The sequence below is a fragment of the Hypomesus nipponensis genome, chromosome 18, assembly GCF_054491055.1.
Source record: "Hypomesus nipponensis isolate SF chromosome 18, ASM5449105v1, whole genome shotgun sequence".
NCBI lineage: Eukaryota > Metazoa > Chordata > Actinopteri > Osmeriformes > Osmeridae > Hypomesus > Hypomesus nipponensis.
The window spans coordinates 16,658,050-16,682,714 of NC_140378.1; the positions used below are offsets into that span (position 1 = coordinate 16,658,050).

The window sequence follows — 24,665 nt, forward strand, 5'->3', positions numbered from 1 at the left end:
TGCTCTGATTGCCCTCAATGTGTAAAGTTACCAGAATGACCAGGTTACAAAGTGTCTCTAGCGCCATCGTGTGGCTTTTCTCAGCACTGGATGATACCAGTACTAAAAAGCTTCACATTTTTTAAAGATGCTGTAGAGCAAATTCCATGATTTGCTTCTCAGTACATTATATCCGTGTGAAATTAGTTGCTGAAAGCATGTGCAAAGCTCTAAAACTTTGTCGCACTGAAATGTGGAGTTAGAGCGTTGAACAGTTTCTCACCCGTTTTCAGCTCAGGTTTTGTTTAGGCGAAGCAAAAGCCAACCTGTCCACATCACAGCCACCTATCTACGTCAGATCACAGACAGTTGCATTCTGTTACTCAGCAGGTACAATGCAAAGACAAAGTAATTAACACATAAAACACCCAGAGACTGCAGGTAGGTCTGATATCTGCAATTGATTTAGCTAGTGTTGCTGTTGTTGCTAAATTCAGTAAATTCGAGGAGGCAGAGCTTCAGCTCGTTCAGGCGACATGCCCCCCCCCAGTGTCAAGCAGAGAAGACTGCAGATTTTCTCACAATTTCAAAGCCTAATTGAACATACTTGTCTGTGTTTTCATTCGAATTTGGATGAGTAGTTAACAACACATTCTTCTGTGGTGTGATGAACTTAAAAACTAATTTTCAGTTCTGCTTTACAGCATCTTTAAGTGACTATGATGACTTCCATCATTATCATCTGGCGTATAAGTAACCAGACTTTGGATCGGGCACACAATGAGCCAATCAGCTGATCCTTGTGTTTAATTTGTAGCTGCCCCCCCCCCCCCTTCCCACCCTGACTATCATCTCTCTTATTCTCTGTCTGTCCCATTAGCACAGGACTGAAGCTGAGGCAGTGCCCCCATGTTCACAGACAACATCTGAAGGACCCCCACCCCCACCACCCCCCTTGATGCCCCAGGATTGACTGTCGCACAAGTGGCCTATTGTGACAGCGTCTGTTAGGGTATTATTCACAGGGGGGGGGCGGGGTTAGCAAAGTCTAGGGAGCATCAGAAGACTGTGACTTAACCCCCCCAATCCACCACTCACGCACACACATGCACACACATGCACACACACACACACACACACTTCTACCCATAATCCCTCTGTTGAGAGTCACTTCCCGTTTCTGAAAGCATGATTGCTTAGACAAAGCAACAGATCGTGTGTGTGTATGTGTGTAGAGGAGTTGGTGTGTGTGCCACGTCTAGAGAGAGTTGACGCGTGGTCTTCCAGCAACAGGGGACAAAGCACTTCAATGTGAGTATTACGAAGCAGAGCATATAATACTGTTAACTTGCTTTGTGCGTGACTACTGGAGTGTGTGTGTGCGTGTGTGTGCAAGCTTGTATGACTACTTGTGTGTGTGTTGCGGGGTCCGCGTGCGTGTGGGGGGAGCAGAGCAGGGGGAACGCCATTCTGGCTTCATAAACATAGAGCATATGGCATCAGGAACGCAGCAGTGTGTTGCTGCATTCAACTGATACATTTTTGAATCAGACTGCAGCCACAATAATTCCAATAATTTATTTGTTTTGCTTTACAGTGTTTATGTACAGTTACAGTAACATATTTTGCATGGCCTTCGGTTACTGTGTTTTGGACAACAGAAAGAGAAATATGGTCTCTCTCTCTCTCTATCTCTCACTACTTTCTGTCTCTCTCTCTCTCTCTCTCTCTCTCTCTCTCACTACTTTCTGTCTCTGCTTCTCCATAACTCTGTCTCTCACAGTCTCTTCTACCCTTCCTCTCCTGTCCATGCTCTCCAATTCTCTCTGGGAGGGATTAGTTAGGTCTGAAGTGCGGCAGATTCTCTCTGTGAGGGATTAGCTAGGTCTGAAGTGAGGCAGATTGATGATTGATCAATGCGTGATCAGCGAGAGCGCTCCCTGGCTGTATGAGACCTCAGTAAGGTGGAAACATCCAGTCTGCCCTCTGAGTGTTGGAAACGGGATACGAAGAAGGAATTGAGGTTCCATGCAGAAAACCAGTTTATAACAATAGTGCGCTGTGACATAGAAATGTTTCTGTCTTTAAATATCATCATGCATGACGGTGTGTCTGAGAGAAAATGATGAGGGGAAGTGACATTGACACTTGAGGCAGATAGAGGAAGAACGAGAGAGTACAACAAGTCAGACCGAGAAAGAGCCCATTGATATGGGACACTGATATCACTGCACTGTGAGGCTGCAGCAGGAGGACTCATGAGAGGCATGGGACTCCTGAGAATAAGAACTGTGCGGCCTCAGTACCGTGTCTTCCAAACACCCCTCCCTCCCCCCATCCTCCCTCCCCCCCTCCAAGCAGATGGAGAGGTTTTGTAAAACTACAAGTCCCATCTGTTCGATTCCTCCTCCGTGAGATGATCCGTCCCTCTGTGTGAGTCTCAAGCTGCCTCTGTGACTGCAAAGTAAACAGGCTATATTAAGAGAAGTGAGAAGTAGCGGCCATGTGACTGTTGCTGTGTGGCTTTCTGTACCAGGACAGGAGAATCGAGAAGCTCTATTCGAGGCTGTGTCCGTTTTTAGATGTGTTCGTGTCTCTGTTTCATTTCTCTCTCTGGAGATGGGAGGGGGGGGCGGTGTGACTGGAGGTGATAGTGTGACAGGAAGCAGCGAGGGATGGTTGGGTTTGTCCCCCAGGTTGCTTGTTTATCCGGGCACGTATCTGACAGACTGAATGGAGACGTGCTGGGGGGCGTGGCACAGCATGCGCGTGGGTCCCCGTCACACTTGTCCATGCCCTTCTCTGTCCCCTTGTCATTGACACGTCCTCTATTCGTCTCCCTCTGCCTTCCCCATCCTTCCATTTCTGTCCTCCGCAGAGTGTGAGAGAGAAATGAGGGGTCTGAGAATATTACACGTGCAGATGGGCTCTTTAATTACCACACACACGCCCACACTAATTGATGGTTGTATCAACTTTGTTTTTTTAATTGTACTTAATGGAAGCATGTTCTCTTGCACGCACACACACACACACACACACACACACACACACACACACAGTGTCAGCATTCTGTTTCATCCTGCTAATGGCCCAGCTCGCTTTAACGGAGCTCATATTTCACCCCCCAGTGAGAGCGAGAGAGCCCAGCCAACAGGTCCATTACTGAGAGAGAGAGAGAGAGAGAGAGAGAGAGAGAGAGAGAGAGAGAGAGAGAGAGAGAGAGAGAGAGAGAGAGAGAGAGAGAGAGAGAGAGAGAGAGAGAGAGAAAGCAGTAGAAGGAGAGATAGAAGGTGAAACAGATAGAAAAGGAGGGGATGGAGAAGATAGAGGTGGCCAAGCAAAGGGAGAAACTGCATAAACAGAGAGTTGGAGAGAGGAAGGGAGAGGGAGGAGAGAGGGGAAGGGAGAGGGAGGAGAGAGGGGAAGGGAGAGGGAGGAGAGAGGGGAAGGGAGAGGGAGGAGAGAGGGGAAGAGAGAGGGAGGAGAGAGGGGAAGGGAGAGGGAGGAGAGAGGGGAAGGTAGAGGGAGGAGAGAGGGGAAGAGAGAGGGAGGAGAGAGGGGAAGGGAGAGGGAGGAGAGAGGGGAAGGGAGAGGGAGGAGAGAGGGGAAGGGAGAGGGAGGAGAGAGGGGATGGGAGAGGGAGGAGAGAGGGGAAGGGAGAGGGAGGAGAGAGGGGAAGGGAGAGGGAGGAGAGAGGGGAAGAGAGAGGGAGGAGAGAGGGGAAGAGAGAGGGAGGAGAGAGGGGAAGGGAGAGGGAGGAGAGAGGGGAAGGGAGAGGGAGGAGAGAGGGGAAGAGAGAGGGAGGAGAGAGGGGAAGAGAGAGGGAGGAGAGAGGGGAAGGGAGAGGGAGGAGAGAGGGGAAGGGAGAGGGAGGAGAGAGGGGAAGGGAGAGGGAGGAGAGAGGGGAAGAGAGAGGCGGGGATGAGGCTGCAGGCTTACTGCGGCAGCGGAGTGACGTTACAGACGAGAGGAGTGACACACACACACACCGTCTCCCAGGCCTGCCAGCCTGCCTGGGTAGAGTAGAGAGAATCACTGTCTGGCACTGACACACACACACTCACTCACACCAGGATGGACAGGAGCAACACATACACCGTGCGCATGGAAAACGTGAGTGTATTTGTGCGTGTCAATCCTTAACAGTAATGCTGATTTAAACCGGTGTCATTCTGTGTGTGTGTGTGTGACATTTGAGTGTTGTCCATGTGTATTTAAGAGTGCCTGTGATCTGTTTGGTTGTTTGGTTTGGCTTCTGTGCATGTTTGTGCCATCTGAGTGCTGTGTTTGGTGTGAGCGTTTGGGAGTGAGTCCATGTGTCAGTGTGTTAGTGAGTCGTCTGTTAAGAGTTGCTGGTAGTTTGTACAGTACACAGAGCTTGAGAGATGAGTCTGGGGTGAGTCTCAAGGGTGTCCTGTAACCAGGGGTGATGCATGTCTGACTCAGCATTTTGAAGGGATGAGATGACTCAGCGTAGCATGTGTAGCGGACACAGAGTGTGTGTGTGATATCAGCACCAGGTCATCCACATGGCGAAGGTGTGTGTTCCCTGTGAGTCATCTGTGTGTGTCTGCCCAGGCTGCGTCGCTATTTGTGTTGTGCGCTTGTCCCATGCCATTCAGAACAAACTGTAATGAAAAGGCGTAGCGGTTGTTTTTCACTGCGTGTGTTGGTGTGTGTGTGAGACAGTTTCATTCGTTGTGTTCTTCTGCGTGGGAGTGTTACGAATCCCATAATGCATTGGTAGAAAAAACATTGATTGACGTGTTTTCCTGTCAAAGATGCAAGCACTGATATCACTGAACAATGTCACTTCGAAAGTGAGTCACCAGAAGATCTTCTCCTCCAATTGGCTCAAAACCTTGACCCTGTTTGTCACAGCTTCCTGTCTCTGAGAAAACCGCCGAGCCCTCGGCCAATCGGGGGGCAGCGGTGAGGATGCAACAGTGATCCAGGAAAAAACACAGCATTGTTCCTCGGACACCGGCTGACTAGGACTGGCTCTCACACGCTTATCACGGCTCGGCCCGCTTAACAGAACCCTCAGAGGACACACACACAGGTAGGTTGCTGCTACGAGACTGGGCCACCTAGGGCTTGTTCTAGATTCTCAGGACTTATCACCAGTTTGTCATCAAGCTTTGAAGTAGCTTTTTCAAAAGAGTAAGATGTGGTGTGGGCTGTCAGTGTCTTGCGACCTATAGCGTGTTACCATGACGTTACCATGAGGATCAGCTGCTTTCCACTTCTCGCCTGCTTGGTGTAGGCTGCATCGATGCTGTTGTGTGTCGTTAGTGTGTCTGCTGTTTGTTTACTTGTACAGCCTTTAGGCTGAGGCTGCTCCAGAACATTGATCTGGGGGATCAATGTGAGCACAGAGAGAGCGCTGGGAGAACACACACACAGACACACACAAACATAGCACACACACAACCAACACACACACACGTAGCCCACACACACACACGCTTCAGACACACACAGTCACATAAGTCTCTTTGAGCAACAGTAACAGCCTACATGTAAAATAGGCTCACCTCCAATGGGCATTGATTGATTTCATGCTGACTCACCGGGCTTCTCTCTCTCTCTCTCTGTGTGTGTGTGTGTGTGTGTGTGTGTGATTAGACTAAATCCAGTTAGACTGGGTGGGTCACGGGACCGTCGAGGAAAGGGGGATGACTACTAAAGTGGTGTAATATGATTAAAAGGTGACAGATTTAACTCTCCTCGTCTCTGCCCTGCTGTCTCTCTTACCTAAACACGGTTTACACTTGACCTTGTCTGTATTCCAAACCCCAGACATAGACACCATGGTCAAATCTAACTTAGGCCTGATGTGTACTGCAACAGCATTGTATTTTTTTTGCACGTTTAAAAGGTTACAGTGTATACTCCACCACATGACTAACACTATCACTGTGAGCGGGGATTTACACGTAATGAAATGGAGCAGTAAAGATGTTTGCTGGTGGTGCTGTGTAACACTTTGGCCACTAGATGGCAGAACATAACAGACCAAAAAAGTGACAATGATAAACAAGATGATAATATGGTTAGTTCACGTAAAACAGACTGAGCTTACAAAAGCAATGCATGTCTATGATAAATTGGCTTTGAAGATGAACAGAGGTCACAAGCCTGACTTGACGATACTTAGAGCTAATACACGAACACAGAACTTCCATTGAATTAGCCTACTGCTGGTCTTTAGAAGTGAGCTAGCATGCATAACACATAACAGCCTCAACTAGAATTTTGAAAGATGCAGAGAAAAAAAAAGGCACACGCGCACACACACACACACACAAACCCACCATCTGAGCCTCCATGTGTTTGTGTCTATGTGCCTGGGGTTAAATCAGGACTCTGGCATTCCCACTGGGAATAGAGCATTTCCATACAGACAGACTGCGGCACCACACCACACCTGTGTTCCTGGGAAATCGAGCCGGAATTCTAGCAGACAGACTGGAATTCTGATGCTTATTAGTGGCGTCTGCACATAGGTCTTCCCTAAGGACGAGAAGAGAGAGAGGAGGATGGAGGAGGGGAACGTGAGGGGAGGGAGAGGGTCAGGGAGGCTAGGGGAGCGAGATGGAGGACAGGAGGATAGATAATGATGAATGTCCATGTCCTTCTGATTGTAGTAGTGTTGTAACTGATGTCTCTGTCCTCACTGGTGTGTGTGTGTGTGATATTGCATCTTCTCCTCTAACCATGACAAAGCACAAGAACTTACAGTAGAGACCTCCTCGGCAGCATTAGTGTGAATCTGTGTGTGTCTCTGTGTGTGTCTCTGTGTGTGTCTATGTGTGTGTCTATGTGTGTGTGTGAGTCTGTCACCTTGCTCTCTACTTAACCATCACGGCCACTGAGAGAATCCGACATACAGTTTACAATAAGATAAAGCCGTGCTTTCCTACTGAAGACAGCTTTTCAAGAAGGCTCCTTTTACAAAAGTACACTTTCGGAGAGGGGAAAGAGGATGGTGGGTTAAAGCCATGAATTGGTTGACAGCTGCAACAGCTGTTCACCAGCTCTGGTTGATCAGCTCATGGTCAACAACACACACAACAACATGTTTATGGCCTTCAAATACTTGCGGGTGAAAATATACTTGCGGTTCCGATTATTTTAAACAGCCTGGGGTTTTACAACCGTGAAATCTGAATGGATACAGTACAACAGATGTTGCAATTTGGGCCTGCATATAGAAGTATGTTCATCCTGAGTGTTGGATACCATGGAGACTATACATCTGCCGTTTTGGCTATAGCCTACTGAATATGGTTTACAAAAGACAACTTGGTTTAGTGCGTGTTTACATTTACACGAGTGTGTCCTTATACAATTCGGATGTAACCAACGTCTCGCTATTAGAGTTGTCGCTAATGCTGCAGCTGTGTGTAGAGAAACGGTTTAAACGGCTTTTGTGAGGTGGACTCGAGGTCAGTAGCGAATGCAGGCCTACGTCTTCAGTTATCAGTAATCCCTCTCTCAAGCGAATCTTTCCTCTCTTCTCTCGTTCGTCTCTCTCGCTCAGCTGCAGAGCACCACGAGGCACTCCCAAATTACACGATATTACATTAAAATTGAATCTCGCAGGCCTAGATAACGGCTGGCGGGGACAGTCTCACACTGTCAGACTACTGAAGGTAGAAGGCGAATTTATGCTGTCTGTAAACCATCGTGTGGGGAACGAAAACTAGAACAGGTAAAGCAGAAAAACGCAGCGACACCTCCCTGCGTCACGTTTAGCCTACTTATTTGTTCTACTGCCGTGGTTGGGGTAAAAAAAAACTACGTCGTGGTAGGATGGTTAGCAAGAAGACGGCTATGGATGATGCACACCAGTTGCAGAGAAATAGACCATTGACAAGAGCGTAGAAACATTTTAAATGTGTGGAAAGTTAATTTTATTTACCACAACTTGGCTTGAGATTTCAACAAGGTCGTTGAATATGTGCAGATATTCATCGAAATCTATGAAAGCTATCGCTACACTGTAGCGACCGTAGGCAACGGTCACGCTATTGGTTGACAGTCTGGGTTAAGGGTTTGTGGGGCTTTTTTAATGTTCAAGTCTTTTAGTTGTGTTTTCGTAATTTGTTCACGTCATAATCATTGTTGTATTTATGCTTAGGGTTAGAAGTCACTGATTTGCCTAGGAGGGCAGTGTTTAGGATTTTTTTGGCGACGTCACCTTGACCTAGTTTGGGATGGGATTTGATTAGGATTTGTCCGTGTCTAAATTGACTTTTCATGATCAACAAATGATTTTGTGAATAGTTTATCACGATTATGATCATAATTTAACACAGGACAGAGAATGTTGTTAAAAGTGATAAACACATATGACAAAAAAACACAAATGGTACAGAGGATACATATTATATCAGGCCGTTTTTTCAGCTGATATAATATGTACACCCTCCCCTAACATGCAAAGGGTCTGTCAATAAACACAGAAGTTACAGAGGGATACATTATCATATCAGGTAAAAAAACGGCCGATATCATGTGTATCCCCTGTACCATTTGTGTTTTTTGTCATATTTGTTCTTGTATTTTTATATTGTAACAAACTTATATTTTATTTTATATTTTATTGTACATTTTACTTTAATTCTAATTCCCTATGTAACTTTCGCTAGAAAAGACCAGACATCTCCATATTATATCAGGTTGTTCATTTTGACCAAAAGAACACAGTAAAGAACACACATGATGGCAGGACATATACCCTTTGCATGTTAGGGGAGGGGGTACACATTATATCAGGTTATAAAACGGCCTGATATAATGTGTATCCCCTCTGTAACTTCTGTGTTCATTGACAGACCAACTCTGATGCCAACATTCAATACTGAATACCAAGATCAATACTGATACCAACGTTTGTATCGATACTATCAATACTTTATATCGATCCGCCCATCCTTAATACCATTTCTAGCTTTTGCATTGTCAAGTTGATAATCAGCACTTCTGAAGTCGTGCGGTGTATGGGACACAGGTTTGCCATGTAAAAGGCATTGCTGACTCTTTAGAAAGGCAGCGTCGATAAAGACGAGAGTCGTTTGATGCTGGCTCTGACAATAGTGGGTGGGATACTTGGGTATGAATCCTTTTAAACTCAAGTAAATATTGCTAGGTTCACAAAGTTTAAACCTTTAAATACTTCACGCCAGTTCATCGCAACTTGACATCGTTTTGTGGTGCTTCTGTACGTGACAGTGAGAAAAGGTAAATGCCGAACATCGAACTATATTGATAACAGGCAGTGCACTGTAGACGTTGATTGTCCCAAGGGGTGTGTTGAGCATGAAGTTTCCAACTCCTAACTGGCAAATCACATTACACGGAAATCCCACGGCTCTCTGAAAATAAGACAATCTCGTGCTGTACCATGACTCAATTCATTGCATGTCCTAGACCACGGTCCTCACATGCCATTTCCTATCTACCCAAATACCATGGGCAAGTCCCATGCCATGCTTTTAAAAACGGTCCATAATCCTTAGTCATTATCTTATGCACATGTTGCAATGTCAGCAACGTCTTAATAACTTGCTCCAACCTATCTCTTTCTGTGTCCCTCTCCCAACCCCCCCCCCCCCCCCCCCACCCCTTCTCTCTTTTAGAGCCAGTGGTAGTTATCCAGACCAACCACAGTGTGGTAGTTATCCAGACCAGTGATGAGTGTAAATGTGAAGTCCCCCCCTCGGGCGGCTCCCTCTTCTGGGATCCCCCTCCCCCGGAGCCTGCTCCCTGCCTCTCCCAAAGGAGACTCTCGCCTTCAGACCAGCAGCCTCCCTCGACCCACCGCACACAAATCTAAACAACTCACACCCACGCAGACACCCACGCACTCTCCCAAACTGTCCGCAAGGAACACCGGCATCCCAGGGCCCTCCTCCAAGGATCTTCTCAGGGATGCCACCCTGAGGAACAAGCTCCTGCAGCGGGCAGCTCTACCCGTTCCCCAGGCCTCACGCTCGGCCTACAGCAGTCCCCTGACTCAGCGCAGGGAGCCTCCGCGCTCCAGAGACACCCTGGACTTGGGGAAAGTCACACGCACCTCAGCACACGTAGCCACATTCCTCCCATCATACACACCCCCACACACAAGCGCACACACTCCCCAGAACAGCAACCAGAACAGATATGCCTGTGCTAACAGGAACCAGCAATGGGGAGACAGCAACCTCAGTCCCCAGTTCCTGCCGAGGCGAAGGGACAATTACAACACCCACACCCAGGAGGAAGGAGGGAGCCCAGGGGAGAGAGGGGGTGATGAGGACTCTCCTGATCCAGGCCTTGTGGAAGACCAGTCATCTAGATTCAGCAATGACAACCTGCGGCCCCCTCCTCCTCTTACCTTGACCCCTGACCCCTCCTTCAGGGGTCGAAGTGGCTCCAGTAGCCAATCGGATGAGGAGATGGGAACCCCAGAGGACCTGAGTCCTGCCGGGTCTCCCACCCAGATCCCTCCTCAACCTATCATCTTGGCCCAAGCTCCCTGCCAGCAGAGAGAGGCCCCGCCCACAGACATACAGACACCCAGAGTCAACATGGCCACTGTGGCTCCCTTCAGATACAGGTGAGCTTTAACCACTGTCTCTCTGCTGCTATCCCTCTCTCTCTCTCTCTCTCTCTCTCTCTCTCTCTCTCTCTCTCTCTCTCTCTCTCTCTCTCTCTCTCTCTCTCTCTCTCTCTCTCTCTCTCTCTCTCTCTCTCTCTCTCTCTGTCCTCATACACACACAGTCACTATCCTTTCTGCTCTTTTTCATCCCTCCATTTCTCCCTTTCTCCTCTGAGTTGCAGACATGAGACCAGTCACACAGATCCTTTAGGACATCTCAGATCTATACTTCAGAATTGTATACACACACATGCGAGCACTTTCTCTCTCTCTCTCTCTCACACACACACACACACACACATACTTGTGCTTTTTGGAGCAGAGCTGATTGTTATAAGTGTTCGCTGGTCAGCCTTCAGGCCCTCTTCAGAAAGGACTGTTACTTCTACCCCCCTCTTTACAATTTTCTCTGGTTTTCTTTAAACAATAGTCAAGGAATACTAGTGTAATAGTAACAAACCATAATATCAAGTAACAAACCCGATTTCATGGCACATTGCGAATTTGAAATGGAGTGTTTCAGATCAACAATGGAATCATTGACTTCAAAGCACTATTGTGCAGCATATCTAAATCGAGGATCAAATCCATTTTTACCGAGTCACAGAGGAACCTCTGTCATGATCTGTAGAGTCTGATTTGCAAATGAAACGAAATGGAAAGTGTTCAGTCACTGAGTGTGTTGAGGAGGGTGAGCGGTCCTGGTGCCATGATGGTGGGCCCTGTTCCCCCAGGCTGCAGGTCCAAGACAGAGACGTCTCAGTGGAGGAGCTGAGCGACTGTTCCTCTGGATCCATCGAAGTCTGCTGTGAAGACTTAACACTCGGTGAGTACACGCACGCACACACACACACACACACACACGCATGCACGCGCACTCATAAACTCACACGCGCGCACACTGATAGGATATGCCTCAGGTTTCAGGAATAAGCTGAATAGACTGGGAATTGTCAATAAGGACATGCTTCCCACACTTACCTCCAAGCTAAGAGTCAGCCCCACCATGTGAATGAAGCTAGCATTCAGTGTCGGTCACGTTTGGCGTGTGCTGGCCTAATTCCCTGTGTGTGGATGTGTCTGCCTGCGGCCCTGCTGACGATACAAGTCTCTGGATGGAGAGATGGAGGAGGAGGAGAGGTGAATACATGGATGGATGGATAGATGGAGAAAGAGGGGGCTTTGGGTGTTGAGATGGAAGGACACAAAGGAGGATAGGGGTCAGAGTATATTTTCCCCTGCAAGGCTATGAGGCACATGCTCACTCATGGAAATGTTTGAACTGAGACAGGAACTGTCAGATTCTCTCTCTCTTTGTCTCTCTCTCTCTTCCTCCTTCCTTCCTTCTCTCCTCGTCCTCATTAACCTGAAACACATGATCCTGCCATCCCTCCAGAATGATGGTTCCATCCAGACCCCCAGCTCTGTGCTTTGATGTGGATTATATCATGGGGCAGTGAGGGTACAGAGAAGTACGACTTTATTATCAAATAGATCATTCTGTTTGATGTGGAGTTAATGAGGGGACATCAATATTTATAACAATTATACTTTTGATTTCAGCTCTGTTCTAGGACACTTAAGAGACCTTTAACTCCCCCGTACATACCTCTTGTGGACCCATGTGACCTCTGTTAACCCCCCCATCCTTTTCTGTAGCCTTGACAGGCTATGAACTAGAAGGACATTTTACTAACTGATTAGTCAGACCTGACTTACAGTAGCAGTAGTTTCCATTTTGACATGTTTAATAGTTTCACATCTGGGAGAACCGAACGTTTCCTCCCCTGTCAAACCATTTCCTCCGAGTCGTCTGTTCAGCGTCCTGAGATGAATCTGTTTCATATTACGGAGGAGGGGGCTGATTGATGACAGCTTGTACTGTATTTTGAGAGATCAGGATACAGGTCATTAATACAGTTTTACTCATCTTTGGGTGAGACTCATCCCATGCTATTTTCCATGGACAAACCTGGCAACCCGGGTGATTTGTATGTTCTTCATATCCTGAGTTGGTGAAGTCCCAATGCAGTATACCACTGCCGACAAACCACCAGGAAATACATGTGTATATCCAGTGTTTGCTGGAGGTATGGCAATCATTTTGGGGTCGGTGAAGGGGAGGAAGAGGACCGGAGTGTTTTAGGTACAGACGGAACCTGCAAGCCTCAGGGTTGGAGTTTGGACTTGCAAGTTTTTTGGGCCTGGAAGAGAAGGTCCTTGACGAGTGTTGGAGAGCAGAAATAAACTCCCAGCAGGGTCCCACGATGCTGCCTGGACAGGCAGGGGAGGCTGAAGCTGTAATAACTATCATTTACACATGAGAGGAAGAGAGGGAGGAAAGAGAGTGGGAGAGAGGAAAGAATGAACAAGGGTATGTCCGTGGGGTGAGGGTTCAAGTTGATCTGAGACAGGCAGACAGACAGACAGACAGACAAAGGCACAAGATTACAAACCCAGTTTGTCGTGGTCAGACTGGCAGTGGTAGGTGTATTGGCGGTTAAACCCATAGATTTTCCAGGACATTTAATATTGAGCGTTTCTGGCGGCATCAGACAATTAGTGAACTCCTCAGAGACCAGCTCCCCCTCTCTACCAGCAATCTGTCAACCCACCTTGCACCAACTGCCTCAACCTCTTTACAACCGAAACCCTCTTCCACCCTCCACCTCCACCACTTAACCCTGGCCATGCTGTACAATATCAGTTAGACCTTTTATAGGATATATATTTGATAGTGATGACTACAGCTGCTATTTAAAATGCTGGTAGAACTTCAGTAAGAGTCTCAGTAGTGTCTGTCAAGAGGTTACTAATTCATTATCAAGACAGTAATAAAGAGAAGTACCCAGTGGCTAAAACACAGCAGCTTGATTTTAAACATATGCTGAGAGATTATGAATAGTAGATATTTATCTTTATTGAGGTTCAGTTTCAATCTGGCCATCTTTCCGTCGGATTGATTTTATATTACCGGCAAACCTTTAGATATATTGGTTGCTATCAAGATGTGAAGTTTATTTTGGCAAATATGACAAAGTGCCTCTCAACAACGTTGCCTACACCATCTCTAATATAATTCCACCATGTGTTTTTTCAATTACCCCAATGCCCCCCTGACCTTGAGATTTCCGAGATGTTTTTCTTGTCTGTGTGTGTGCCCGTGCCCGTGTCTGTGTGACAGTAAACAGATGTGGCTTTGAGAGTTAGTTGTGTGATTCGATCTCTGGATCATTTTTCTTTTGCTGTCTGAGGAGTGTCTGAGTGTCCCTGCGGAGCTCTCACACAGTCTGTCAGCTGTCACACACACCCACACACACACATACACACCCACACACACACATACACACCCACCCACACACACGAACACACACACACGTATGCACGCTGGCACACAAGGTCACACACAAGTTGCATGATATACATTTTTCCATTCCAACACACAAATAAATTTACACAAATGCACACACAAACTGAGCGTCTGGGATTTATAGCTCATGGTCTGAGAACTGTATTTTCAGCGATATGAGGTAAAAAAAACTCTCCTTCCTGTATTGTTCCTTAGCCAACAGAGCACCCCCCCCCTCTCTCTCTCTCTCTCTCTCTTTCTCTCTCTTTCTCTCACACACACATACACACACTATCTTCTTCCTCTATAACTAATCGACAACCCATACTACAGCTGGTTTAGACAGTCTAATTCAATCAGGACACTGTTCAAGACCATACAAATGAAAAGCACATTCCTGAAAGAATACAGAACTGACTTCAGCTGCATTAATGTGTGTGTGTGTGTGTGTGGTTGGGTGTGGCCTTGTTTGCGTTTTAGTAATAGAGTTACTGGCCCAGTAGAAAGCTCTAGATCTTAGTGGTCAGATAATGGCCAAAATGCAGGTGGAGAACTTCAGGCAGCAGAACACAGAGAGAGCTGAGAGAGCACTCTCTGTCTCTCCTGCCTTGTTTACGGGTTTCCATTCCATTGTCTGGATGTCTATTGATTTGTCCAGTCCACCTAAATGCACTGCAAGTAATACACGGTGAAGATTAGATGCAATATGAATTAAATGCAATAAGTTAATGTCTGTGTATGGTTAAATAAGCGAATTACGTTGCATGTACTGTATCCAAGCCAATTGAATTGACGGTATTTTTGTTCCACTGATGGTTTTATCTATTCATGTGTAGTCTATAGGAGGGACATTATCCAGTTTATTGAATATTTCCATCAGTTTATTTATGCGGTCCGTACAGTTGAGTCCCCCCCCCCCCCCCCCACCACCACCACCTCACACACACATAAACATACACAAACACATCCCTACCCGCTCCATATCGATCACAGCCCATAGTAATCCTCTCACTCCAATCTCACGAGGTGGGGGGGTTATATGCTGAGTGGGCAGAGCTGACTGGTGGATGGACAGCAGTGCGGTTAGATGATCAGAGCAGAGCAGGTGGGTGTGCATCTCCTGAGCGTGTGGATGGAAGTCATAGGGAAGTCATCACAGTTCAGCTCTGAGCCAGACCTCTCAACCAACCCTGAGCCTGTGCTGTCAGGTCCTGTCAGGCTAGGTTGACTGTGGGCCGGTGAGGTGACCCAGTCCAGTGACTGTCAGGAGGTGTCGCTGGGACCGTCATGGAGACACCCTGTCATAACATCACACTGACCCCACGTCATTGTCCCTCTAGCCCCATCCCTGTCTCTCTGTCTGACTCTCTCACTCACATAGACACACACACACACACACATGCACACACCACATGCACACCAGCACGTACACACACACACACACACCACACACACCGGACATCTAGATCATCAACCTAGATACTGTAAGACATGGCTTGGTCGTCCACTCCTCCCCCCATATCTTTCTCTCTCTCTCGCTCCTGAGGGCTCTATCCTGCAGGGCCACTATACAATGGCTGCACATATTAGCTGCTGAGAGGATGGATGGATGGAGGAAGGAGGAAGGAGAAAGGAGAAGTGGGAGGATAGGGGGACCGGCTGTACGTGAGAACTGGGCCTGACCTCTGTGACCAAACCCAGGAAACTGAATGATGGGTCCAGTCATGTGTACACCGCCTCTGTGTCAGGCCACACACACACACGCACACACACGCGCACACACACACACACACACACACACACACACAAACAATCTAGGGCCCGGTAATCAACCTGTCAGTTAAATGACCCATGCCGTGCCTTACTCCACACACACACAAAATAAACACACACTCAGGACACAACACACACTCAGGACACAACACACACTCAGGACACAACACACACTCAGGACAATACACTTAGGACAGAAGTGGCCATTATCAGTACATGCTTTGACACAACGCTGAACGGACTAACAAGAAATTGTTTCTTTCTAACACACACCTTCACATGCGCACGCACACACACATGCAGAGAGAGCGTCCATATGACTTACATCACTTGCTGAGACACACACGCCATGCTGTAACCAGGTAACCAGGCTCTGCAGCACAGCATTGTGGGATACCCCTGGGAGGTGTGCTGAGAATGTCAACACTGAGGCGGGCAGGGAGTGTCTACAAAGACCAGAACAGGGCGGAATGTGCACACACACACACACACACACACACACACACACACTCCTAAAACAGGATATCCTCAACTAAACTCATAGTGTTGTTTTTGGCTAGCAGATCTGTGTGTCATAGCCTATACTGGATATCATACACTGGATATCATTATTCCACATACACACACACACGCACACACACACACTCAGACAGAATCCCCAAACAGATACCATAAAGTGCAAGGTTGTGATTCTTATTTTAACGAGCTTTGAGGGGCATCAGGATGTGTGACTCATGAGTGTCTGAGAGCAGAGTCATGCTCTGACAGAATGGGGGTTTTGTTGGCTAAAGATTTGTCACTTCAGAGTCAGGCGCTTGTTTGGCAGATGCATTGTTCTCACTAGGATGCTCTCAGTCAGCCTGGCATGTATGGAGGGGGACTGTTCAATAGACCCATATGACTCACACTGTGTATCCGTACAAGCTAGGACACATGCACTGGTGACACACAAACACACACTTCAACATGATATATATATATATATATATATATATATATATATATATATATATTAACAGGATATATCCAACTAAACTCATATTATTGTTTCTGTCTGCTGGTTGTGTGTCATAGGCATAGCCTTCAGCTAGTGTTAGCCTTGGTGTGTCACAGTCTAAGGATATTGTCCTGGGTGTCCGGTGAGTCTGTGAGTGAGCCTAGCGCGCTAGCGGATGTAGGCTAACAACACTAACACACAACGCCAGAGCTGGGACAGGATATCCTCTCTCTGTTTGACCGGCTTCCTGTCTTTCCTCAGGTCACGTCTAGAGATCCTCACCCCTCTCTTCCTCACCCCTCTCTTCCTCATCCCTCTTCCCAGTCTTCCTCACCCTTCCAGACCCCCCTTCTGCCCCCCTTACTCCCAACCCTTCCACTCTCCCTCACTTCGGCCACTGCCCTTCACCCCCTACACACACGCACACAACAGTAAAGAGGGCAGGGGAGAGAAATAATAACCAGAAAAATGCACCAACTGAGAAATGAAAAGTGAGAGAAAGAGGGAGTAGGAGAGTGGGTGAGACAGAGAGATAGAGTGAGAGAACAGCCCATCTGTGTTAAAGAACTGGAAGTTTTCCTTATGTGATGAGTTATGATCGGAATTAGTCACATTCACAGCTCCATAACTTCTCTCTCCCCCTCTCCTTTTTCCTCCTCCTCTCTCTCCCTCTTTCACATATCCTTTCCTCTCCTCCTTTTTCCATTTCTCCCCATTCCTCTATCCTCCTTTGACCTCTTCCTGTTTCTCATTTTCTCTCTCTCTCGTTTTGTACTTGTCTCATCGTACACTGTCCATTCCCTTTCGCTGTCTGACCCCCCCCACCCTGCTGATGGCCTTCAATGTGTCTCAGCCTCTGTCTGCCTCTTCTGCTGACTCATGACGTCTGTGACAGCAGGAGCCGTTTGGAACACACACACACCCTCCTCCATGGCTCAAGCTTTCAAGTTATTTGTGAGGCTGGAGGGTGAAATCTTTACCAAAGATGGCCAGGCTGTGGAAGGTTGTTACCCAGGTTGTTGAAGGTTGTAACCCAGGTTGTTGAAGGTTGTAACCAAGGTTGTTGAAGGTTGTAACCCAGGTTGTTGAAGGTTGTTACCCAGGTTGTTGAAGGTTGTAACCCAGGTTGTTGAAGGTTGTTACCCAGGTTGTTGAAGGTTGTAACCCAGGTTGTTGAAGGTTGTAACCCAGGTTGTTGAAGGTTGTAACCCAGGTTGTTGAAGGTTGTTACCCAGGTTGTTGAAGGTTGTAACCCAGGTTGTTGAAGGTTGTTACCCAGGTTGTTGAAGGTTGTAACCCAGGTTGTTGAAGGTTGTAACCCAGGTTGTTGAAGGTTGTAACCAAGGTTGTTGAAGGTTGTAACCCAGGTTGTTGAAGGTTGTAACCCAGGTTGTTGTCTAGGTTGTAGTCCAGGTTGTTGAGGGTTGTAACCCAGGTTGTTGTCTAGGTTGTAGTCCAGGTTGTTGAGGGTTGTAACCCAGGTTGTTGTGTAGGTTGTAGTCCAGGTTGTTGAGGGTTGTAACCCAGGTTGTTGTCTAGGTTGTAGTCCAGGTTGTTGAGGGTTGTAGCTCAGGCTGTAGTCCTGGTTGCAGCTCAGGCTGTAGTCCTGGTCGTAGCTCAGGCTGTAGTCCTGGTTGTAGCTCAGGCTGTAGTCCTGGTCGTAGCTCAGGCTGTAGTCCTGGTCGTAGCTCAGGCTGTAGGGTCCTGGCCTGCAGGGTGAGTGGGTCACTCTTTAGCAGGGTGATGAATGTGGAGTCTAATGCTGCGTGTGCTGCTGCCTGTCTTTACACTCCAGCCTGTGTACCTGCTGGGGCTCCCTCCTCATGGCTGCTCTGATCTCAGTCCAGACCACCACCACTGACTGACGCACTCCTGTATGTGTGTGTGTCTGTGTGCGCGGTTGTGTGTGTGTGTGTGTATTTGTGTTGACCTGTGATTATCTCTGTCACTCTGTGTGTGTGTGTGTGTGTGTGTAAAGGTGCCTGTGTGTGAGGGCTGTGAGTCCTGCTAAGTGTGTGTGTGTGAATGTGTTTTCCGTCGGACATATATTTAAGTCTGACTGTGGAGCCACAGTGACGAGTGCTAGGACAAACAAGCAGCTGTTTACTGCTAACGGCCCTGGGACAGGCCTCCCACCCAAGGGTGTGTGTGTCTGAGTGCGTAGGGTTTTAATGCGTGCATGTTTGTGTGTAAGTGTACTGTATGTATACGTGTGTGTGTGTGTGTGTGTGCGCTGTATGTATATGTGTCTGTGTGTAGATGTTTGCGTGCTTCTGTGCCTACACACAGGCCAGGGCTTGTACGCTCCCTCACTAGTGAATGATCTTAATGCCTCATCAGGGAGGAATAGAGACTGAAGCAGTGGCTCCTACTGCCTGTATAGCCCCCCTGCTGCCCTTCTCCTGCCCCTCTACTGCCCCTGAGAGCCCCTACAACTGTCACCAGAGCCCTGTGTGTGTGTGTGTGTGTGAGTGTGTGAATGCGAGGGACCTGAACATTGGGCCATTATTAAAGCAACTTCAACTAATAAATAGTTTTAGCTTGGAAACATTAAACCAAGCACAGCGTAAGTTACACCGTTACTTACCGTGCCGCACACACACCCACACACACACACACACACACACACAAACACACACACACAAACACTGCTGCTGAGCGTTTTAGAGGGAAGACGGCGCCAGTTTGGTGGACTGGTTAAAGACACGCCTTATTTTTCCTTTTTCTAAAGTATGGCTTTAATATTTGCAGAGGAATGCAAGCGAACAGGGCATCGTTTGTTTAATCTGGAACCTTCTTAACTGATTTATGCAAATATAACAGCAACTGGATGGCGAGTGCCAAATGGAGCGGTTGTGTTTTGAATACTGGTTTTAACAGTCGCAGGCTGTGTCTGTGTGGAGGACAGGGCCGGTGTAAGTGCTGTGTCTGTGTGGAGGACAGGGCCGGTTTTAGTGCTGTGTCTGTGTGGAGGACAGGGCCGGTGTTAGTACTGTGTCTGTGTGGAGGACAGGGCCGGTGTTAGTGCTGTGTCTGTGTGGAGGATAGGGCCGGTGTAAGTGCTGTGTCTGTGTGGAGGACAGGGCCGGTGTTAGTGCTGTGTCTGTGTGGAGGACAGGGCCGGTGTTAGTGCTGTGTCTGTGTGGAGGATAGGGCTGGTGTAAGTGCTGTGTCTGTGTGGAGGATAGGGCCGGTGTTAGTGCTGTGTCTGTGTGGAGGATAGGGCCGGTGTTAGTGCTGTGTCTGTGTGGAGGATAGGGCCGGTGTTAGTGCTGTGTCTGTGTGGAGGATAGGGCCGGTGTTAGTGCTGTGTCTGTGTGGAGGATAGGGCCGGTGTTAGTGCTGTGTCTGTGTGGAGGATAGGGCCGGTGTTAGTGCTGTGTCTGTGTGGAGGACAGGGCCGGTGTTAGTGCTGTGTCTGTGTGGAGGACAGGGCCGGTGTAAGTGCTGTGTCTGTGTGGAGGACAGGGCCGGTGTTAGTGCTGTGTCTGTGTGGAGGACAGGGCCGGTGTTAGTGCTGTGTCTGTGTGGAGGATAGGGCCGGTGTTAGTGCTGTGTCTGTGTGGAGGACAGGGCCGGTGTAAGTGCTGTGTCTGTGTGGAGGACAGGGCCGGTGTTAGTGCTGTGTCTGTGTGGAGGACAGGGCCGGTGTTAGTGCTGTGTCTGTGTGGAGGACAGGGCCGGTGTTAGTGCTGTGTCTGTGTGGAGGACAGGGCCGGTGTTAGTGCTGTGTCTGTGTGGAGGACAGGGCCGGTGTTAGTGCTGTGTCTGTGTGGAGGACAGGGCCGGTGTAAGTGCTGTGTCTGTGTGGAGGACAGGGCCGGTGTTAGTGCTGTGTCTGTGTGGAGGACAGGGCCGGTGTTAGTGCTGTGTCTGTGTGGAGGACAGGGTTGGTGTTAGTGCTGTGTCTGTGTGGAGGACAGGGCCGGTGTTAGTGCTGTGTCTGTGTGGAGGACAGGGCCGGTGTTAGTGCTGTGTCTGTGTGGAGGACAGGGCCGGTGTAAGTGCGGTGTCTCTAATGTCAGAGCCCTGAGCGTATAGATAAACACACTGGAAAGCGCAGAGAGACACATGTATGCGCGCTCACGTTAAAATGCTTATTGATCAGACAAGAGTAAACAGAGCACGGTCTTAGACTGTGAAAGTTAATGTTTTCTGCCGTGTCATCGTGTTTGTGTTCTAATGGAGATAAGTATAATGAGTCCTAATGCGTCTTTCTGACTCTTATGCACACGTGCACTCACGCACACACTAACAGGCTTTCTAGTGATGTTATCACTCCACTGCCTTCCTCTAATGCATCACTCTATCTTTCTCTCTCTCTTCCTTTCTCTCTTCCTTCTCTTTTCTCTCTCTTCCTTTCTCTCTGTCTCTTTGTCTCTCTCTCCCTCTCTCACTTTCTCTCAACATGTTGCATGCATTTATGAGAGATGGAGAGATGGGAGTGGAAGGACGTCCCAGGATGGAGGGAGGGGCATGGAGCGAGAGGGCCAGACAAAGGAGGAGAGGGAGACGAGAGGAGTGTGATGGGAAAGGAAGACAAGGGAGAAGGAGAGGAGGGAACAGTGGAGGAATATCGGGGACAGAGAGGAAGGGGAGAGGAAGAGAGGGAGGGGGCGAGGAGGAGGAGGAGGAGAGAGAAAGGAGATGCGCAGGAACGTTTGGTGACGTGGGGGAACGTGCCTGAGATAACTAGAGTTGGACAGAGCCCCGGCATCTCTGGCTCCTTGTCTGATCAATCTGACACACACTCTCACACACATGCCCTTAGAGACAGAGGGATACACACTCTCACACACGCACAGATATGCGTGCACTCCAGCACACTCAATCACACACCTAGAGGTTTGTTTTACTATCCTAGTGAGGACCGACAATTTACTCCCATTCAAAATGGTGTCATCTCTAACCCCTAACCTTAACCCTTCACATCATTCTAACACTAATGATAACCCTTGCTCTAAACCCACCCACAAATAACACTTGACATTGTTGGCCCCATTTTCTATTGGCCCCAAAAATGTCCCCACAATATCAAATGTTTTCGTAGTTTCCTATCCTTATGAAGACTTCTGGTCCCCACAAGGCTAGTAAAACAGGACCACAAACTCCCATAGATTTGCATGTACTCCAGCACTCGCACACAAACACACACACACCCTGCTGCACACCCCACTCAATGTTGGCTCTTTCCTCCAAGGTTGCTTGTGGGGATGGCACATGAGATTGTGATGAATCTATAGGAAGCTTAATGACATGCTCATCTGTCATTACTAAAAGAGGCAGAAGCAGGGGGAGGGGAAGACAGAGAGATGCAGATAAGATAGAGGATAGAGATGAAGGGAGAAGTCATGATTTTAGTGGAACGTGGTGATTGGCTGTTGAGGTTTGGGTCTGTTGCCCAGGTAATTGGTGATCCAGTACATTGTATGGTGCGTGTGTGCTTGTGTGTATGTGAGTGTGTTTGTGTGTGTGTGTGTATTAGTCACAGCCATGACAAGTCTCAAGTCTAATAGTGATTTGCAGACATCACACAACATGAAAGTGAATGGGTGAATAAGGAGTCGTTGAATGGATGAATGGATGTGAAATTTAGATAATTTGCCACAGGGCTTCTCTGACTCTCACAAACACACACACACACACACACACACAAAGTGTGTATCTGAATCACTAAACCCTGTCACCCCTTTCTCTCCATGCTGTGCATATGAATGAAAGAGTAGGAGGAGAAAGAGAGAGACAGAATAAGAACAAAGGGATCAACAGTGTCAGGAAAAGGGAGAGAAAGGAAAGGGAGAGAAAGAGAGAGAATCTTCGAGGGGATGAGAAAAAGAGAAGTTAATGTAGCATGGAGAGGGGAAACAGTTCCGTTTGTTCAATAGGCTGGTCATTTATCTACAGCCCCTTACACCTCACACTCTCTGGTGGAGAGCGCGGCGGCGTCTGTGGGCTGGGTGTGTGTCTGTGTGTGTGTGTGTGAGAGAGAAAGAGAGAGATGGAAAAATAGAGGGTGGATGGGCGGGTAAATCAGCCAGTGGGAGGAGAGAGAGAGAAACAGGCAAGGCGGGAGAGAGGGAGGGAGGGAGGGAGGGATACAGCGGGAAGCAGGGAGGGTGAATGAGCCGGCGGGGGAAGAGAGAGGGAGAGGTAGGGGGAGGAGAGAGAGAGAGAGAGAGAGAGATAGAGAGAGAGAGGGGTGGAGGGAGTATTGCCGCTGCGTCTGTTTCTCTTGTCATTCGGCTTCTGCTCGCCGCGCAGGTTGGAGGGACCCGCGCAGAGAGAGAGAGAGAGAGAGAGAGAGAGAGAGAGAGAGAGAGAGAGAGAGAGAGAGAGAGAGAGGTTGGTCAGTGTAGTGAGGCAGCGTGAGCTGGATTGTAAAGGGACAGAGGGAGGCTGAAGACTGGATATTAACCTCTGGGACAGATCTCCTTCTAGACATGGATTAAAACTGAGAGAGGGACAACTACTCTACCCAGCACTGCCGCCTGTCCCTCCACAGAGCCTGGATAGAAGGATCGCAGGCAGAAAGAGAGAGGAGAGAGAGAGCTTGGTGTTTACCTACCTACCTAGCCACCCTTCTCTCTCTTCTTTCCATCCATTTCTTCTGTGTGTGTGTGAGTGTGCGAGCGTGTGTCACTGATGCTGTTGCCTGCTTCCCTGCAGGCGGGATGCTGGGGGATAATGTGGCGGCTAACGTTAGCATGAGTGCTAAGACCAGACAGCTCGACCCTCAGAGCCAGGAGCCCCCGGTCAGGCAAGTCATGACCTCCAGGAAGGGCCCCGCTAAGCCCTCCTCTTTACCCCAGGGGCCCTCACGACCCTCTGGCCCTGAGCTCAGGGTGTACCGCCCTGGAACAGGACCGGGACCCAACAACATCCCTAACCCCTCCAAGCTTCGCAAGCAGCGCTCGCTCACCAACCTGTACGTGCTCACCGACGCGGAGAAAAAACTCCACCTCTACCAACCCCCCGGCTGGACTGACGACATGGGTCGGCCAGGCACCGGAATCCCCAAGACGGGCCAGACCAAGACGGGTCAGATAGGGGTGGGTGGGGGCGGGAGGGCGCCTCTGTCGCGCACCCTTTCCAAGTCGGAGCAGTCACTTTTCCAGGGCAAACCCAAGCCCTTCTCCCCCCCGGCAGTCACCCCCAGCCTGGGGAAGCCCAGCCGCATTCCCCGGGGACCCTACGCCGAGGTAAAGCCCATCAGCAAGGCCCCCGAGTCGGGTCAGAGCGGAGATGTGGAACCCTCCGACCACCAGGCTCCCCACAGCAAAGCTAAGCCGACCGCCAACGGAAAGAAAACTGTCGAGAAAGGAAGAGTTGCTGTTCCCTCGTCGGAGGAGAAGAAAGAGGGGAAGGGAACAGAGGGAGAGGAGGATAAGGCGTTTCTAAAGGTGGACCCGGAGCTGGTTGTTACTGTTCTTGGAGACTTGGAGCAGCTTCTCTTCAGCCACATGCTGGGTGAGTAGGCTTCTGCTGCGCTAGCAATACGCTATCGAACGACAAAACATGCACGCTAACATGATGCCATGTCTGCTACGTGCTTCTTTTCAGTACTATACGGTTCAGGAAGTTCACCAAGGTTATATGATGTCATTGGCATGGCAACAGCCAGGAGAGGGATGCTACTGAGAGATCTCGCCTCTCCTCTTCTCTCCTCTCATCTCCTGTCCTCTCTTTCCCTCGCTTTGCCTGTCCTTTCCTCTCCACATCTCCTCTCCCCTCTTTTCCCTCTTCTCTCTTCCCCCCTCCCCTCCTCTCCTCTCCCCTGCTCTCCTTTCTTCTCCCCTCCTCTCCTGTCCTCTCCTCACCCCTCCTCTCATCTCCTCTCAAACAGAGCTAGTCCTTAGTCTGGCTGGCTGCAGCAGCAGCCGTGGTAAACAGACAGACCTCAGTGATAAGGTGTGTTT

General features: G+C 48.7%; 1 protein-coding gene across 2 annotated transcripts in view; it reads left to right on the forward strand.

Annotated features, from left to right (window-relative positions):
* Positions 1 to 4,869: 4,869 nt before the first annotated feature.
* Positions 4,870 to 24,665, forward strand: part of LOC146252452 (neuron navigator 1-like) — an 86,854-nt gene continuing 67,058 nt past the window's right edge. The window contains exons 1-4 of one of the 2 annotated variants that reach the window (XM_084680017.1): positions 4,870 to 5,044; positions 9,630 to 10,588; positions 11,365 to 11,456; positions 23,416 to 24,216. In XM_084680017.1, the coding sequence (XP_084536143.1) occupies positions 9,684 to 10,588; positions 11,365 to 11,456; positions 23,416 to 24,216 (1,798 nt within the window). In that variant the 5' untranslated portion in view covers positions 4,870 to 5,044; positions 9,630 to 9,683. Of the gene's footprint in view, positions 5,045 to 7,600; positions 7,700 to 9,629; positions 10,589 to 11,364; positions 11,457 to 23,415; positions 24,217 to 24,665 lie in introns of those variants that run through there. The other variant, XM_084680016.1, reaches the window with a different exon arrangement.